General features: G+C 44.6%; 1 protein-coding gene across 3 annotated transcripts in view; it reads right to left on the minus strand.

Annotated features, from left to right (window-relative positions):
• Positions 1-19,519, minus strand: part of slc15a4 (solute carrier family 15 member 4) — a 67,058-nt gene that overhangs the window by 27,430 nt on the left and 20,109 nt on the right. For all 3 annotated transcript variants that reach the window (XM_048243257.1, XM_048243256.1, XM_048243255.1), the window contains exons 6-7: positions 12,108-12,288; positions 7,182-7,340 (exon numbers count right to left, since the gene is read on the minus strand). In XM_048243257.1, the coding sequence (XP_048099214.1) occupies positions 7,182-7,340; positions 12,108-12,288 (340 nt within the window). The remainder of the gene's footprint in view (positions 1-7,181; positions 7,341-12,107; positions 12,289-19,519) is intronic.

The raw sequence follows: 19,519 nt of genomic DNA on the forward strand, positions 1-19,519 counted from the left end.
TGGCCAGTTTCCCCTGTTTACCACACCAACCATCACCCACCGGAACAACCTTGACTCTGAAATAAACCAAAGTGGCAAGGAGATAGTGCAACTCTGTCGAGCCTTAGGCCTAATGGTAGGCTCAGAGGGGACTTTAGGGAGATACACATACTCCTCAGCTCTTGGATCCAGTGTAGTAGACTATGCAATCACTGACATGGACCTCTCCACTATCAGTGCATTCACTGTCAGAGAGCAATCTCCCCTTTCAGACCACAGTCAGATCAATGTGTTCTTTAACCTCTCAGGTCAAAAGAGCAACACAAAAAGTGAACCTTGTAAACTATGTGATTCACATCCCACTTACAGATGGGCCCCAGACAGCAGAGACAAGTTCATCATGGCCTTGAACTCACCTGATCTGATAAATGACATATCAATATATGATCAAAACAAATATACCCTTGGAAGTGATGGTGTAAACAAGGCCGTAAATTATATCAACATGATATTTCATAAAGCAGCTATCAAAGCTGACCTCATAAGGCAAAAACGGAAGCCTTTAAAAAGAAAAAAATCTGACAAATGGTTTGATCAAGAATGCAAGACCATCAGAAAAGACCTGAGAAAAATAGCAAATGAAAAACATTGTCAACCAAACAACACAGCCTTAAGTATTCATTACAATGAAATTCTAAACAAATATAAACATCCAATTCGGAACAAAAAACAAAACTACAGCCAAAAGCAACTTGAAGATATTGAGAAAGCCATTAATGAAAATCAATTCTGGGATATGTGGAACAATTTCAACACAAAGGAACGACAAGCATTACCCATCCAAAATGGCAACATCTGGAAAGCACACTTTGAAGATCTATACAAAAACATACCAATTAATGACCTCAATACAGATCAACATTTAATAAAAGAAAAACTCCAATCATTAGAAGAAAAAATTGCGCTGTATGGTAGTGAAGTATGAGGTCCACTCAGTCATCATAGCTATACTCACTGGGACAAACACACAATAGAATCTCTACATGCTGAGTTCTGCAGACACATTCTACAAGTACAGAGAAAAACACCAACAAATGCATGTAGAGCAGAATTAGGTAGATACCCACTAATCATTAACATCAACAAAAGAGCACTCAATTTTCTGAATCGCCTTAAATCCAGCCCACAAGACACCCTTCATTCTAAAGCCCTCCAAACCCAAGAGCTGAACCCAGAAAAAGTCCACTACATCAGTTGTTGCAGAGACTAACTGCCTTGCCACACACCCACTCTGATCAGTCTCACAACAACACTGTTTTCCAAAAAAACAATCAGAGTAAACCAAATTATGAAACAATGTAAAGAAGCCTATTTGGAATATTGGGAAGAAGACACTAAAAATCTAAGTAGATTACAATGCTATCTGGCCCTAAACCGAGAATATAAATTAGCAGAATATCTTAATACTGTCAGAGATAGAAAACAGAGACTGACCCTAACCAAGTACAGGCTAAGTGACCACAAATTGGAAATCGAAAAAAGGAAGACTCAGAAAATCATGGCAACCAAAAGAACACAGAACATGTGGTTACTGCATGACAGGTGAGGTTGAGACAGAGATGCACTTCCTCCTACAATGTACATCCTTCAATCAAACAAGAAACCTTTTCTTCAACAAATTTAACTCAGAAATTCCTCATTTTAATGAACTTAATGACATATCAAAATTAAAGATACTATTAGGAGAAGGAGATAAAGCATATCTTGCTGCCCAGTATGTATCAACATGCCACAATCTGAGGGACAATATCGATAAATAAACACACACACAGACAGACAGACAGACACACACACATACACTGCATCATACACTGCATTTTATTTTACTTTTACCCATTTATTTTATTCTTATGAAAATATGACTGCTCCGCTGGCTGCAAAATACGTTACAGCTTGCCACGACATGAGGGACAGTGAGTCGGACACTTTGCCACAATGCCCGACCTAATGTCTGTACTTAATCCATTGTATTATAATGTGTATGTTGCCCGTTTGTGTGTGTGTGGGGAAAAAGAGAGAGAAAGTGAGGGTATACACGCAATTTTTCATGTTACTGTTTCCCTTAATGCTGTCAATGTTCTAATTGTTATGCTGTTTTAATTGTGCTTTGGCAACACTGTACTTACTTACAGTCATGCTAATAAAGCAACCTTGAATTTAATTGAATTGGATTGAGAAAGAGAGAGAGGGAGAGGAATAGAGAGAGAGAGAGAGAGAGAGAGAGAGAGAGAGAGAGAGAGAGAGAGAGAGGAGTGAGAGAGAGAGATAGTCAAACAGGAGAATGTGGGACTGGTAGAGAGAGATGTTAACGGTGGAGAATAGGCTCGGCAGCACCTTGCCACTGCATACTGAATCACTGGGTCAGTCCCTGGCTGCCCTGTCACTGCAAGCGCCTCATGCTTATACATCCTTAGCACATTCGTGTGGATCTTTGATTTAGTATCTTTTACTGTCCATATTAGTCATGTGGATTTGTCATTTTATCATCTTGTTTACGTTGTAGTGTATGTTGTGTGTGATGTGTGTGATGTCTTAAGCTACTGGGACCTTCAATTTCCACTTGGGGATCAATAAAGTATCTATCTATCTATCTATCTATCTATCTATCTATCTATCAGTTCCCTGCTTAACACACATGCACATCACTGCTCAACAGGCGCATTACAACACTGACGGAGAGGAGGGATGACGCCTGCATGTCCAGCTCCACACAGACACACACACACACACACCACAACGTTCCCACTAAAAATGTATGTGTACACACACTACAATACACACAGGTAGCGATAGTAATGGGCTGCCTAACACTGACCTTGTCTGGCGGAGGCTTGTTTGTCCGTGTGTGTGTGTGTGTGTGTGTATGTGTGTATGTGTACCTCTGAGAAGACTGCCACCATCCATAAAGGTAAACAAAATATTTACATAGTACTCAGTCATACTGTGCATTCTACACACATACACACGCATAAACAAACACACAACATTTTACCTTTTTTTTACCAGGCAGCAACACACGCACACCACTCAGACACACCAAAACATTTACATCCATTTGACTCTCATCAAGCAGCTGTGGCATGTCACTTATAGTTCCTTGATTACAAACTGTCTCAATTTTAAATTCAGGAAAAAAAAGAAAGAAAAAAAAACAACAGTAGTGTAATTTCATTTTTAAAGCCTCCAGGTGTCTGTCAGAGGGTTCCTCACAAGAAAACACTGCATTCTCACAGCAACTCACACTGAAGTGGCGACTGCATTGCTGGCATTGAATATTCACTGGTTCATCACTCATCCCAATTTCAGCATTAAGACTTAATGAACAATCAATTATCTCTGAACTACTCAATTTTGGTAAAGAAATACTGTGAATGAAACACGTGAACACCAACTAAACATTACTATAACAAGTGAACACCCCCCAAAGCTTCGCTTTGACAGATGAACACCAATCAAACCTTAATTATAACCACCAGGCATTTTTCCCGAGGGCTTATTATGTCAATTAGTCCTTCTCAGTCTCAGCAGTCTACTGTTGGAGTTTTTCTTAACTTTTTCTGTTTACCAAACAAGCGTTGCAAGCGCCTCATGCTTAATCACCCCTAAGCACACTATGTGGATACTGTTTTAGACTTGATTTAGATTTATTTAGTATAACTTGTATTTTAGTATATTCTTTATCTTCTACTGTCCTTATTGCTTAGTTGTGTTTTTTATATTATATATTTCTATTACTTTTTCTGCTGTTAGTGCATGTTGTGTGTGATGTCTGTATGCTACTGAGACCTTTAATTTCCCTTTGGGGATCAATAAAGAAAGTAAGTAAGTAAGTATCTATCTATCTATCTATCAATTAATTAGTTAATGCCATCAGTTCGCCCACTTACTGTATGGGAAACTCATCGCCACGCAACTGAATGTCTGCTGACAGACCAAGGGAATCTTGGCAGTGCAGTATGTCCAAATCTCCACAATAGCCTGCTGGCCACAGGTCCAGGAGCAGGACGGCGATGATGGCAGTGTAGTCAGGAGAGAGACATGGGCTGCTGTCTTTAAAAGCCAGACCCACTGATCGAAGAGATGAGTCACTAGCCATTTCAACGGCTAAATGGTCATGAGGAGAGGTGCTGCTGGTGTGTGTGTGTGTGTGTGCATGTGTGTGAAGTACAAGAGATGAATCTCCACATATAACTAACAACACCCCCCCAACCCCCCCCCCTCACTCACTCACTCACACACACACACACACACACACACTAATATATGCCCAATCACATCCTTGCGGACCTCCATTCATTTGGCTGAGTTCTGTGCCTTAGCCCGTATTGAGTGCGGGAGGAAGAGCCCATTAAAGTGCCCCTGCTGTGAGTGGAGGGACCCAGTGATGGAGGCTCCTGGGTGAAAATCGACTCTGCCATAGAAAACTCCGCTCTCTCAGCGGTGATTAGAAGCCTGCTGTGACACACTGCATGCTTTGAGGAACTAACTGAGAAGCGGGAACACACACACACGCACTTACATACACACATTTACACACACAAACAAACATTCGAGTAGGAATGCGTACTCGGACTCCTCCAATCACATAATGGCCCTTGCTGGCTGGCCACCCCCTGCCAGGTGTCCAGTGCCTTGGTAGCCTGGTCCTACCAGACTTGTGTACATTTCATAATGTACAGAGAGTCTGGCCACTTTCCATTGCCAAGCGTTAACTTCCTTGAAGGCGAGTACTCTGTTGAAGTTTAAAACTATTGGATCTGCCCAGAGCCACTCTGGATCTGCCAATCGCTAGGTCGTGACTTATGTCATGCTCAAACTAGCGCACAACCTCAACATTGTTCTCAGCCAGCCATTGTTCTCTGTTAGCTGATTGGACAGGTAAAACTTGGCCTGAAAAGACCCGCGAATATACCGAAATCCCAGACGACGTACTGAAGGAAAATGAAAATTGAGCGGAAGTACGTAGGAGGGCGGAGCCAGGCTAGTGCCTTGGACAGCACCTGTCAACCCAAAAATCTGCACAGCCACACAAACTGTGACAGAGCACATCTGAACTGTACTTGTGGATTTCTATTTCTCAGTGTCCGTGCTGCTGGTCTCAGATGGTCTGAACACTAGGGTTGGGTATCGTTTGAATTTGAACGATTCCGATTCCAATTCCGATTTCTTATTTCGATTCCGGTTCCTAGCGATTCTCGATTCTGATTTTTTTAAGAGGCTGGGTCAAAAAAACTTTAGGATATTTTAAATGAGCTAGCTAACCAACGGTCTTTCTCAGGGTATCTGCACATTTTCCAAATGCAAATTTAAAGACTTTTAAGTCTATACCACGGCAAAAAGATATACCGGTATATGACTGTTTATGCAATAGTTTTTTTTCCTACTAATTTTAACCCCCACCCCATTTTGGATGTCTACAGAAGTTACCAAATATATTTTGGCGAAAGAAAAATAATTGTCTGTGAATTACCTTCAAAGCTATAAATGATCAATTTTAGGGTCTGGGCTGCTTTTGAAGCTGGCTGTACATATTTGGTTTTGCTTACTGCTGAGGCTGACTGTTCTTCACCTGTGTCTGTAGTAGCCTAGGCTACTTGCCAAATCCATGTGCACTGGACTGGATTCCCTTCAATATTTTTTTCAAAGTTAGACTAAGCTATTTACATATTTTAATAAGCCTACTTTATATAATTTACTATGTGCATCTATTGTCCAATATGCAGCACAGCAAATTAAAGTTAATCCACTACTTTACATTTTGCATTCCAGTTGTATCTAAACCAACCAAAGCTTGACTGAAACATTGTAAAACCATTGACTTGTTTTAAATTAATAAAGAGACAGGTCCTCCTCGCATGATCCTGCTGAAAACTGCTGGTGTCATCTCAAGCACGCACGTATTATGAACACACGTTTTTTTTTTATGTAGCCAGTCGCCGACATTCAAAAAATATGCGGTTATAGTTCACAACTTTTGCGAAGTAGGTCTAGCCTACTGGGAAACGCTGGCAAGCAAGCTTCTGGCAGATATTACAGGTAGGCTATTATAACTTAGACAGATATTTTCTTCCCTAGGCTAGGCCAGCAACACACGCTGGAAAGATGCAAACAGATCAACTTAACATATACAGTATTTCCTCCTGATTGCGAAGCACTGCACATAATTTGACCAGCAGTCTTTGCGTCCATAGTTTGTGAAACGATGCTGCGTCCGAGAAACTATTTTAGATGCCAAAGCGCAACCCAAAAGGAGAACAAATGAGCGCACGGCTTGATTCTATACCGGACGACCGGACAGGGCTTTTAAAATCCATATGTCCGGCCTAAATTCGAACGTATGGCCAACCTATCACTCTTTCTCCCGCTCATTCTACCGTAGGCTTCCTCATTCCACGTAGGCTACCTGTATATCTCTCTGGCCTCAGCTACACCACGAAAACATCAGGCATATTATTTTGTACATAGGCCTACTATATTATTACTGTTTTCACTCCTTTAACCACACCCGTGAAAAACATCTTCACTCTGCAGCCACTACACTTCCTCCCGTAGCCTAATACCCTAGTCACTTCTACAATTGCGTTTTAAATACACGAAAGTGGATTGAGACATCACTCGCTCTCTTGCACTCGCTGGCGGTCCCATACGCACATTTAATACCTCTCTTTCGAAAATTCAGTTGTATTTAAGACTATTTAAGGATCCGCAGGAACCCTGCTTTCTGAATGAAATAGTCTGACCGTCTCCATGAATTTGAATTCTATGAACTATGCGCTTCTTCATTGTTGTTCAGCCGTTTCTTCTTCCGGTCGGCGGACTGGTACCCGTAAAATTATTATATTAGAAAGAAAGAAAGAAAGAATCTATCTATATCTATCTAATGAGATGTAATAAAGACAATCTTGAGTCTTGAATCTAACATTAGTACATGCACTGCCTTGTGTGTGTATACTGTGCATGCCCCTCCTCCCCCAGGGCTGATGCCCTCCCAGGCTGGTCATCCTACCCTGTCCATGAGTGAGACCCTGGTGTCTGCTGCCCTTGCCTCCCATCGCTAGCGCGAGACGCCCTCCCCACCTGTGTGTGTGTGTGTGTTGTGTGTGTGTGTGTGTTGTGTGTGAAGGCCACTCCGCGGGCTTTACCGGCGATGCTGGCGAAGATCTCGCTGATGCCGATGAGGACGTACTGAGGCACCTGCCACCAGATGGGCAAGTCGGCGGCGTAGTAGGTGGCGTGGCCAAACACCTGGTCAATGGTGCCGCGGCTCCTTATGATGTCCAGGCGCATGGTCTCCAGGATACCTGCCCAGGAGGGAGCAAAGACAGCCTGTTAGAGTGGTGTGTGTCTGTGTGCTGTATGTGTATATTGTGTGTGTGTGTGTGTGTTGTATGTGTGTGTGTGTGTGTGTGTGTGTAACCGAACTGGTGTGCTGTATGTGTATAAATGTATGTATAGCTTTTGAAGAGGGCTATGGCATGTGTGAGTGTGTGTGTGTGTGTGTGTGTGTGTGTGTGTGTGTGTGTGTGTGTGTGTGTGTGTGTGTGTGTGTGTGTGTGTGTGTGGAACCGAACTGGAAAGGAACATCAAGTACATCAAACAACACAGTTGTCCAGCCCTCGCACCGCCCACACATCAGTACTCCCTATCAGACTACTATAGTGCCACTGCCAGGTCAGCCGGGGTTCTGTGGTGACCTTTCACAAAGGTCAGGGCGTGTTAGAAAAGGATAGTCCACTGTTCTTAAGGCAGGCTGTGGGAGACATGCCAGTGCGAGGCTATTTTACCAAGGGCACGCTTTAGAATGGAATCTACATTCCACTGTGCATTCCAATACGCCAAATGTCTCCTTTAGAATAGGATAGGAATACAATAATTCCTACTAAGGATGTCTGAATGACACACAGATACAGACCTACAGACCTGCACACACATACACACATACACACACACACACACAAGTTGATATATACCACAGAAATAGGCACAGTCTAGAGTCCTACGTACTCGCCACTCCCGACCTGTAGCGCGACAATGTGACGTCATTTCCTCTGTCGCACGAGAAATCAGCCTCGCACAGGCAGGTCGTGCACAGGAGATTTTTTTTCAGATGCGCGCGACAAGCAGGATGAGCTTGAAGCCAAGATCAGGGAGCATGCGTGCCTCTATACAGACATCAACCACATTCAGGCATGATGTTTGAATAGTCAGTTTGAGAAGAGAGGGAAATTAACCTGGCTAGGTTACTAGCGAGAGTTCGTGATTTTTAAATAGTTTGCTGGATAAGTTAATGAAGTTACCAGAGAGAGATGTAGATGACCCAGGGAAATGCCAATAATCCAGCAAAAGGTAACAAAGATATTTATTTTCAACCAAAGGATATCTGCTAAGACCTGAAAAAAATCTCTTTCCACCTTAGGAAATTACACAAACTCATCTCAGCACCAGCCAGCTAGCTAAAACTTCCTTTGGGATGAATAAAGTAGCCTGCCTGCCTACCCATCTACCTATCTATTTATCTATCTATCTAGCTGCACACACCTTGGAAACTAGATGGTAATGATGGTAGTTGTGAATAGCAGCAACCGAAGTCTGAAGTATCATCACAGAGGGTAGTTTTTACTGCCATTGAGGCCAATGCCAATTCAGGAGAATATTGTGACTAGTGTCGCGACCACCACGCGCGAGTATAAATGGTTACCGGCGCTCCCGTGACATCACATTGTCGCGCTAGCGGTCGGGAGTGGCGAGTCAGTAGAAGCTTTCTGGGAGGTGTGTGTTGATGAAGGGCAGTGGTGTTGGCACTCGAGTGGGTACAGCAGGCGCAGTTCTGCCCTCGGGCTGACCACAGGTGGCCTTCCGATGAACCGCCTAGCCTCATGCCACCTGCTGGGCACTTCATGGATTTCAGGAGTACACTAACACACACACACACACACACACACACACACACACACTTGTCGCCTCTCTCCATCTCTGTCTCTCTCCAGCTCAACCAACGCACATACATAGTCAGTTTCACACAACGCACAACAGTATAAATGGAAAAGGATGGGAGGATTATACCTATACACAGATATTCACACACACACACACACACACACACACACACACACACACAGTGGAGTCCTAGACAAAATTTGCACTGGTCTCACAGTCTGATGAGCACCCAGCATGAGCTATTGAGGAGTAAACACACGCGCACACACACACACACATGCACAGGTAGTCATGTACACAGGTTATATTAATGGGATTATGTGAGAATACAGAATTATTTTGGGTGTGAGATGTTTGTGCTCCTTTCTTCTCACCTCAATAGCATGACTCAGTGAATTGTTTGTGTGTGTGTGTGTGTGTGTATTACTGCATGTGTGTGTGTGCGCATTACGTGTGTGTGTGTGTGTATTACTGCATGTGTGTGTGCACATTACTGCCTGTGTGTGTGAGAGAGAGAGTTTAATGATGGGGAAGAAAAGTAGACACATTATACAAAGGCTTATATTGATTCAAGGTGAGGGCACGAATGGTTTCAGTGTAACGTGTCAGCACTGCTAAACTCTGGGATGGCAAGAGATGCCAATAAGTGCATTAGAGAGAACACACACACACACACACACACACACACACAGACCATTGTGTGTGTGACTGTTGACATGTTGATGTGGAAAGAGCACACTGCCTTGGGTAGGTTATGGTTTATTGATGACTACGGTGTGTGTGTCTGCATAGCATCAGTGTGTGTGTGTCTGCATAGCATCAAACTGAATCTTACAAGGGTGGCTCATTCCTTCAGGCACTTGTTATTCTCTGATCTCTTGATCGCACACACATACACACACACACACACACACACACACACACACACACACACACACACACACACTTCCTGAAAGCTATCTATGTGAGAAACAAGTTTTGATGTACATCACACATGCAATGGAAGAAAGCTATGACTATTTATACACGACTGACGCTTACAACAAAGAACACACCTACTACATCAGACAGACTCTCTCTCTCTCTCTCTCTCTCACACACAATCAAACTCACACACAGAGACACTCAGGGACATTCAGAGAACATACTCACACTCACACACACAACTTCACTGAACACACACATATCTTCACATGAGGGTCCTAGCAGTTAATGAGGCCTTTCACATCCTCTTCAGTAATTGTAATCCCTGTGAGCACTAGCTAATGCGCGCATGCACGCACACACGCACACACACACACACAAACTGTGGCCACACTTATACCTTATACCTATAGATATATAGACTTTATTTCTGCATTGTTGCACTGTTGGACTTACTCATTTGCACTATCACCATGGCCACTATCACCATTGCACTATCACCGTGACACTCATTAACACAGAGCACCTTAGAGCACCTTACCTTACTATGCACAGAGAATCACAGGCTCAGTCCCTGCCTCAGTCATTGCGCCTCTGATTAATCAATCACCACTATGTGGATACTGTTTTTAGAATTTATTTAGATTAAGTGTTAGTTAGTATAATTTGTATTTTAGTATATTTAGTATATTCTTTATCTTCTACTGTTGTGTTTTTATATTATATACTTTTCTGCTGTTAAAGAATGTGTATGTGTTGTCTGTATGCTGCTGAGACCTTGAATTTCCCCTGGGGATCAATAAAGTATCTATCTATCTATCTATCTATCTATCTATCTATCTATCTATCTATCTTCACCATCCTCAGTCAAGCAAAGGTGTGAAAGTATGTGTGTGTGTGTGTGTGTGTGTGTGTGTGTGTGTGTGTAAGCATGACAATAAATGAACAAAGCTGTGATATAGAGGGGTGAGTGAGGCCTAGCAGGCACACCAGAAGAAGGCCTGTGGGTTACACAACTCTTGGTGTGTGTGTGTGTGTGTGTGTGTGTGTGTGTGTGTGTGTGTCCTTGTGTCTCTCACTATGAAGTGTGTGAGCTCATTTAAAACACTAAGTGATAGTATCCGTCTTTGTGTGTGTGTATATATGAGTCAGTGAGTGAGTGAAAGACAGACACAGGCACAGACACAGGCACAGACACAGACACAGACACAGACACACACGTGACACATGACACACACGTGACACACAGAGAGGATAAAAGAGAGCTAAAGACATGCAGTGTGATCTATACAGCACACAACGCCTTGAACCTTGTGTGTAGGACACAGATGACTTACTGAGAACACACACTTGAAGTTCCCATCTCCCTCTCACAACACACGGACGCGCACACACACACGCACACACACACAGCAAAAATGATGATGTGAATGCTGATCATCAAACTGAAAGAAAGAACGCCACTGAGAGTCGAGAAGGGGAACACCAATCTCACTCTCAAACACACACACACACACAAACACATACACACACACACACATAAATGCTTACACACAAACATGTGAACACAAACACACTCTAAACATCAATCATCCCACCTGCTGGTTTGAAGGTGGGTATTCAGTGTGATATGACAGCGAAGGACACAGCGTGAGTCTGCTTGACTGTGTGTGTGTGTGTGTGTGTGTGTGTGTGTGTGTGTGTGTAGCAGCAGTGAGAGCAGAGCACAGGATAAAGCGCACACCGAGGGCCATGTGCCTGAGTGAGGAGCTCTGCCTTATGTAGAAGAATGTGTGTGAGTGTGTACAAGAATATGTGTGAATGTGTGCGAGAGTCAGAGAATAAGGTCTGTGTGTGTGTGTGTGTGTGTGTGTGTGTGAGTGTGTGTCCTTCTCACCAGCAGCGACGAGGGAGCAGAAGACAAAGCACACACCAGCGGCGACACGCTTGAGCGAAGAGGGTTTACTTGCACTTAAGAGTGTGTGTAAGTCAGGTGTGAGAACAAGTGTGTGTGTGTGTGTGTGTGTGTGTGTGTCTGTTTTCCCCCCCGACAGAATCGCCGGAGCACATGGCGAGAAACATGGTGATGGCGACACGCTTGATCGCTTCCTTGCATTTAAGAGCGTGCGTGAGAGTCCGGTGTGAGAACGAGGTGTGTGTCCGAGTGGATGTGCTTGTGTGTGTGTGTGTGTGTCTGTGTGTCTCACCAGCAGCGACAGCGGAGCACATGACGAAGAACATGCCGACGGCGATGCGCTTGAGCGAGGAGGGCAGGAGTCCACGGCGCCGCAGCACGGGGTCCACCAGCTTATCCTTCAGCGGGATCAGCAGCAGGATCAGCACCGCGTCAAACATGGACAACCACGCCGCCGGGAAACGGAACGTGATCTACACACAGACACAGAGAGAAATAGCATCATAAAAAAAACTAAGTATAACTATGTGCATAAATGTAACTCTGTGTGTGTGTGTGTGTGTGTGTGTGTGTGTGTGTGTGTGTGTGTGTGTGTGTGTGTGTGTGTGTGAGAATGCAACAGGGATTCAAAAGGATTTGCCTAGCAGAGGCAAAAAACTTAAAACCCTGGTATGTTTGCATCTTCAGTAACCCCCTGGCCTTTGCTTTAGCGCCCTCAAGTGGCCAAAACAAAAACAGCAGACCAGGGTCCCTCTGTGTACATTACCTACAGAACAGATCAAACTGAATACAAACCAGTGGGCAGAACACGGCCTAGTTTGAAATAAATTAAATGATTTGTACATAGAACTTACAGAAATAGTCTTCTACCCCCATATTCCCACCTCAAACCCTGACCACAAGAACTCAATAATAAACAACAACTTTGCAGGAGTAAACAACATCACGGGCCAGTACCAATTCAGACTCTAATCTATTCATTTAACGGACCAATCGCTGACCAATGGTTGAAGGATAACAGAGGAGGAAAGAGAAATGGACTGAGAGGGACTGAGAGAAGGAGAGAGAGAGAGAGAGAGAGAGAGAGAGAGAGAGAGAGAGACGCATGAATGGAGTCTTCAAGGCTGACGGCTGGAGCAGCTGCAGAAAAAAGCAACACTAATATACACACCCCCGCCTTTAGGTGCAGGCACACACAGAGAGAAAGAGAGAGAGAGAGAGAGAGAGAGAGAGAGAGAGAGAGAGAGAGAGAGAGAGAGAGAGAGAGAGAGAGAGAGAGAGAGAGAGACAGAAAAAAGAAAGAAAAAGACACACTCTCTCTCGCGACACGACACGATCAAGACACACACACACACGCGACACACGCATCGCCAAGACACACACACACACACATCACACACACACACACACACAAGCGCACACACGCGCAAGACACGCACACGCCACACACACACGCACACACACACACGCACACACACAAGCACACACACACACGCGACACACACACGCACACACGCACGCTACCTGTCTGTTTTTTTTCTCTTTGTGTCTCATCCACCTCAGTGAAGCTGCACCTTCTCTCCCTGAGCAGAGGAGTCTAATGTAATTAAGACTTCTCCACTCACAAAGCTCTGAGCTCACTGGGACATACACACTACAGAGTGTGTGTGTGTGTGTGTGTGTGTGTGTGTGTGTGTGAGAGAGAGAGAGATAGTTAGACCGAATAATGAGACAGGAGAGGGAAGACACACAGTAGCACGCCTGTGACCTGTACTAAATCGTAATTAGACAGAAATGACACATCATAAGAATCGTTATGTGTGTGTCACATTCCTCTGGGTCGACCTGAGCACAATCAAGCAGCACACATGTGCATTTAACACTTGATCACCATCAATTCTGCCACACACACACACACACAAATCACAGCGCAGCACACAGCGCAGCAACAATAGGGAAATACCAGTATTGCCCATGCATGCACACACACACACACACACACACACACACACACACACACACACACACACACACACACACACACAGACACACACACACACACACCTTCCGCTTCTTGTTCCACCTGTGGTGCGGGGGGTGGCTTGAGGTAGAAAGTGAAAGCAGGGGCTTCCTGTTCTAAGCCTGCCGAAGCACACAACCACCCTCAAGACACATCAGAGTCTTTGGACATCCCCGATGAAGCCCTCTCACCTATAACCTGTCCCCTTTAACCTCTGACCCCTCTTCCCCCCCTCATTGCTTCTAGAACACTGTCCATCTGGGAGGCCGAGAGAGGCATGCTGGAGAATGTGTCTGCCACTGCAACAGCGCCTCTTACTGGAGGGCCCGAGCACTTGCTATAAAGAGTGGTCAGTCAGGTACAGGAGTGGACTGTGGCCAGTGTTCATGGTACAGTGTGAAAAGTGATTGGCAGATTTGTGTGTATGCTGGAGGAGGGGGCCTGTGTGGGTTCTGCACGACTGACCAACCAGCGTTGTGCACAAAGGTGAGGGATTGAGAGCACAGGGAACTTCTAATAAGTAAACAAATTAGCAACGACAGAGATAATTCCCTAAAGAATATAAAGTAGTTAAGGAAGGAAGCAGGAGGGGGGAGGAAGGAGGGAGGAGGAAGGAAGAAGGGATGGAGGAGAGGGAGGGAGAGAAAAAAAGAAAGGAGGAGAGGGGGGGAGGAGCGATGGAAGGAAGGAGGAGAGGGGGGGGGAAGGAGGAGAGGGGGAGGAAGGAGGAGAGGGGGGGAAGGAGAAGAGGGGGAGGAAGGAGGAGAGGGGGGAGGGGGGAGGAAGGAGGAGAGGGGGAGGGGGAGGAAGGAGGAAGGAGGAGAGGGGGGAAGGAGGAGGAGGAGAGGGGGAGGAAGGAGGAAGGAGGAGAGGGGAGGAAGGATGAGAGGGGGAGGAAGGAGGAAGGAGGAGAGGGGGAGGAAGGAGGAAGGAGGGGGGGGAGGAAGGAGGAGAGGGGGGGGGGGGAAGGAGGAGAGGGGGGAGGAAGGAGGAGAGGGGGAGGAAGGAGAAGAGGGGGAGGAAGGAGAGAGGGGAGGAAGGAGGAAGGAGAAGAGGGGGAGGAAGGAGGAGAGGGGGAGGAAGGAGAAGAGGGGGAGGAAGGAGAAGAGGGGGGAGGGAAGGAGGAAGGAGGAAGAGGGGGAGGAAGGAGGAAGGGAGGGAAGGAGGGGAGGAAGGAGGGGAGGGGAAGGGAGGAAGGGGAGGGGGGAGGAGAGGGGGAGGAGGAAGGAGAAGAGGGGGAGGAAGGAAGGACAGAATGGGAAAGCTGTTAGACTACATTACAATCATGTTTTGATATCAATCCAGAACAGAAGCACAGTGTTCTTGAATTTCCCCTTGGGGAGCAATCATATATATATGAGGAAAAAAAAAAACACACAATATTATGCCCAAATTCACCAGCTGCGTATGTGTGTGTGTGTGTGTGTGTGTGTGTGTGTGTGTACGGTGTGTGTGGAGTGTGTGTGTGTGTGTGTGTGTGTGTGTGTGTGTGTACGTGCGTGTGTGTGTGTGTGTGTGTGTGTGTGTGTGTGTGTGTGTGTGTGTGGCGCGTGTGTGTGTGTGAGTCGCGTGTGTGTGTGTGTGTGTGTGTGTGTGTGTGTGTGTGTGTGTAATGTGTGTGTGTGTGTACGTGTGTGTGTGTGTGTGTGTGTGTGTGTGTGTGTGTGTGTGTACGTGTGTGTGTGTGCACATGTGTGTACGTGTGTGTGTGTGTGTGTGTGTGTGTGTGTGAGTGTGTGTGTGTGAGTGCACATGAGACAGAGAATGAGTTTCACTTCTTTGTTCTTATTAAACACGTCCTTCCCCACTAGTACAGTATTGAGCCTCACCATGTGAGAATATAACACACACACACACACACACACACACACAATCAAAGGAGATGTTTTCACAGCTCACCCACTTCTCAACTACGTTATGTGTGAGGAGCTCAGTGGAAGTGAAAAGCATGCAAACCACTGAAATGAAATGAATTGATGAAATGAAAGGTGAGATGACGTCGGCGGCTTGGTAATGGTCTGGCTGAGTGGATGTGGGCAGACAGGATAATTTGTCAACATCAACCGGAGCACATGATCGGTCTGAACTCTGTTATTAACGGGATGATATCAGCAGTGGGCTGTTTGAGGTGGCTTTGAATGAATCAACACCACTGGATGACACTAAACTGAGGCAGGAGAAAGAGGAACATATGGTGTTTGGTTTCTACCAGCCACACGTCCACCATTTCCATGGTAACAAAGGAACATTCCGATTCCAAGTGCTACTAGTTCCATTCTTACATTAAAGAGGAAATTAATCAAATCAAGCAAATTTCTCTTTTTGGTTAATATTTACTGAAAGCCAGAAAATGAAGAGTGCAAGGCACAGAGATACTGTCAAGCATTTGATGGTACGCACATGCACGCACTCACACGCACGGACGCGCACACTCACACGCACGCACGCGCACACGCACACGCACGCACACACGCACACACGCACACACACACACACACACACACACACACACACACACACACACACACACACACACACACACATCAATGCCTATGGGATAATGCTAGAGGTAGTGTTTGTTGTTACACACAGACAAAAGAAATGAATGAGCAAACAAGCAAACATACAAGCGTTGGCGTGAGAGAACGGTTTGATTTCATGTCATGTCTCGTCACATTAGCGGCGCCATATTAGATGGCTTCTCTTCTATTTGAAGCTCACATATCTTCAAACACAAAGAGATTCATTTCCATAGTAAATCCTATCTTAAGTCGTTTCATGATCGCTATGCTGCCAGGTTCAATAAAATGTTGACAGATTGGACAGGCTTGACAGGCAAGCAGGAGAATATGAGAGAGACTTCTTCAGAAAACTGCAGGAGAATAAAATTGACTTTCTGAGCCTTTCGCTAGATTGGCAGGCCATATTGAAACATGACATCCGTAGCACCTCAAAGAGGTCAGAGGTCATCAAGGAACATCTGAGGCAAATTCAAGTTTGCAAAAGACAGACGTGTTTTACAAGATAGAGAACCCTATTAATGGTGGACTAGTACTTTGAGTAAACAAACAGATACAAGAGAGAGATGTTAGACTGATGGAGGAAGTCCAACCACCTAGAATGCTGTTCAAAAGTTTGGATCAGTTAAAAATGACATTGTTTTCCATAAAATGAATAGGATAGCCATTAACATGGTTTGAAATAATGATATTTAACTGAAATAGTAATTGTGTCTTGTTTTATTATGACCGCCCGACAGCCGGGCGGCGGTCATATAGGTTTAGTCAGATTTTTTTTTTTTTTTTTCGCATGCCCAAATTTCCGTCAATGATTCCCGACACTGAAAGACCGGGTACCACGAAACTTGGTGGACATGTAACCCCACATGGATAGCATGGAACCATCGTTTTCGTTTTGATCTGTAGCCCCTCCGCTGAATTGGACCCCGAAGGAGGGTAGGGCAGACACAGTTTTCTGTGAATATCTCAAAACCGTGGGGTTTAGGAGGACCATTTTTTTTGTATGTTGATCTCAAGGGGCCATGTCAACCCATTCCATAACCACTCATTTCATGTATAGCCACCTAGTTAAACACAAAAAGTAAAAATGAGGTGGTGTAATTGAAGGTATCTGTGACCTAACATAGTCAAAACTGCACAAAATTGGAAGTGTAGGATCATTATGACACCCTATGTATGCACGCCAAGTTTTGTGGAATTCCGTTCATGGGGGGCCACACAATAAATTAATTTATGTTACTATACACCAACTGGCCTGTAGGTGGCGGAGACAGTTTTCTGTGAATATCTCGAGAACCGTGGGGCCTAGGAGGTCCACCTTTTTTGTATGTTGGTCTTAAGGGGGCATGTCAACCCATCCCATTACCACTTATTTCATGTATAGCCCACCTAGTTAAAAATTAAAAGCAAAAAATGAGGTGTTTTCATCTCAATATCTCTGGCTGACAAGGTCAAAACTGCACGAAATTAAAAGAGTAGGATCATTATGACACCCTCTGAATGCATGCCAAGTTTTGTGTACTTTCGTTCATGGGGGCCTTACAATAAAATAATTTATGTGTACATTTAGTGACGTTACACCAACAAGGATTCCCGGACACTGAAAGACCGGGTACACAAAACTTGGTGAGCATGTACCCCCACATGGATAGCATGGAACCGTCATTTTTAGTTTTCATCTGCAGCCCCCGCTGGACTGGACCCCGAAAGGAGGGTAGGGCAGACACAGTTCTCTGTGAATCTTTATGGTATGTTGGTCTCAAGGGCCCACATCAACCTGGCTCATAATCACTCATTTGTGATTTGCCCCCTGTAAAAAATGAAAATCAGTAGGATTAAAAGAAAGCCAAAATAAATATTCATCATCATCATCATCATGGCTGCATTTTCAGTATTGGAAGTAGTCGTTTGTCCACTAGATGGCGATCGTTGCAGTGAGGCGTAGTTTTGTTGGAAGTTAAAAGTGGGTTGGAAAAAACAATGGGCGCCTTCATACAAGGACTGTAATTTACCGCAGCTTAACATCTAATAAGGATAGGGCGATGTTCACATGAAGTGTAATTCCCATTTCTTCTTGAAGCCGAAATAAATCTGAGGATGTTTATCGGACATGCTTGGTTTTACTGCAGGTAATGCGTTAATCTTGTAATATCAATAAGGACCTAGGTAATGTTACCGTTAAGCGTTGGTTGAGTGATGGAGGCATTTGATTTGTTGCATTTGTAGAAAACTATAAATGCGGTTATACCAAGCAAATGTATAGCAGCACTGTTTGTATCTTTCGACTGTCATTTATTGCACGTGCTACAACATCATTCTGTGCAATGGAAGATTTACCAACGTTACACGGGTCTGATACAGTTTTGCCTATACATGCGTGAGACTGAGGCGCCTGTTTATTTTGTTTTTTAAGTGCGTGCAGGGTGTGAGAGGGGAATCGATGTGCTTTGATTACAGCTTGGTAGTTGTAGTCTGTGAAATTAAAAAAGCACGTGTGTGAAGTATCCAAACAATGACCCCTTCATTTCATTATGGCTGCTTTAGCAAAACACCTTAAGCTACTGTGTAGTGGGTCCCATTTAGAAGTGGCTACTTCATTCGGCTTTCCTTGACTCATGGAGCTGCGTGAATGTTATTACAACTTTTTCGCCACGATATGACAGTTTAAGTCCGCTTTGATACTGTAAGGCGTAAGCCATTGGTTTCAAAGGAGATTTTATTTGTGTTATTAGCCAGCATAGCCTATTGACAATTTATGTTGTCAATAGGCCTACCTTATAATCCTACCTGTAGCTTAGGGAAGCTAACAACTTTCTATTAGGATCTAGTTTGTTAGTTACCGCTTTGTCATAACTCCCTGATGCATTTAGAATAGCCAGAGCGTGTATATCTCAATCGAAAATTAAACAATATCGGGTGCCTATGGACTAGGCTGGGTGAACCCAGCCTGATCTGCCCGCTATTTATTTTTTTTGATTTCTTAAAAGATTGAGCTTGGTCTGATGAAAGCCAGACTAGCCATGGACCTCAGTTAAACAATGCAAGGGAACATGAATCAGCCTATATTTGCACTAACAATAACGGACAAAAGCTCTTCAACTTTGGCCCGCTAAAATGTGTATGAACAGTCTAGCGGCGCATTTCATCAAGGCCCATTTGACATGT

Source organism: Alosa alosa, chromosome 5 (genome assembly GCF_017589495.1).
Source record: "Alosa alosa isolate M-15738 ecotype Scorff River chromosome 5, AALO_Geno_1.1, whole genome shotgun sequence".
Taxonomy (NCBI): Eukaryota; Metazoa; Chordata; class Actinopteri; order Clupeiformes; family Clupeidae; genus Alosa; species Alosa alosa.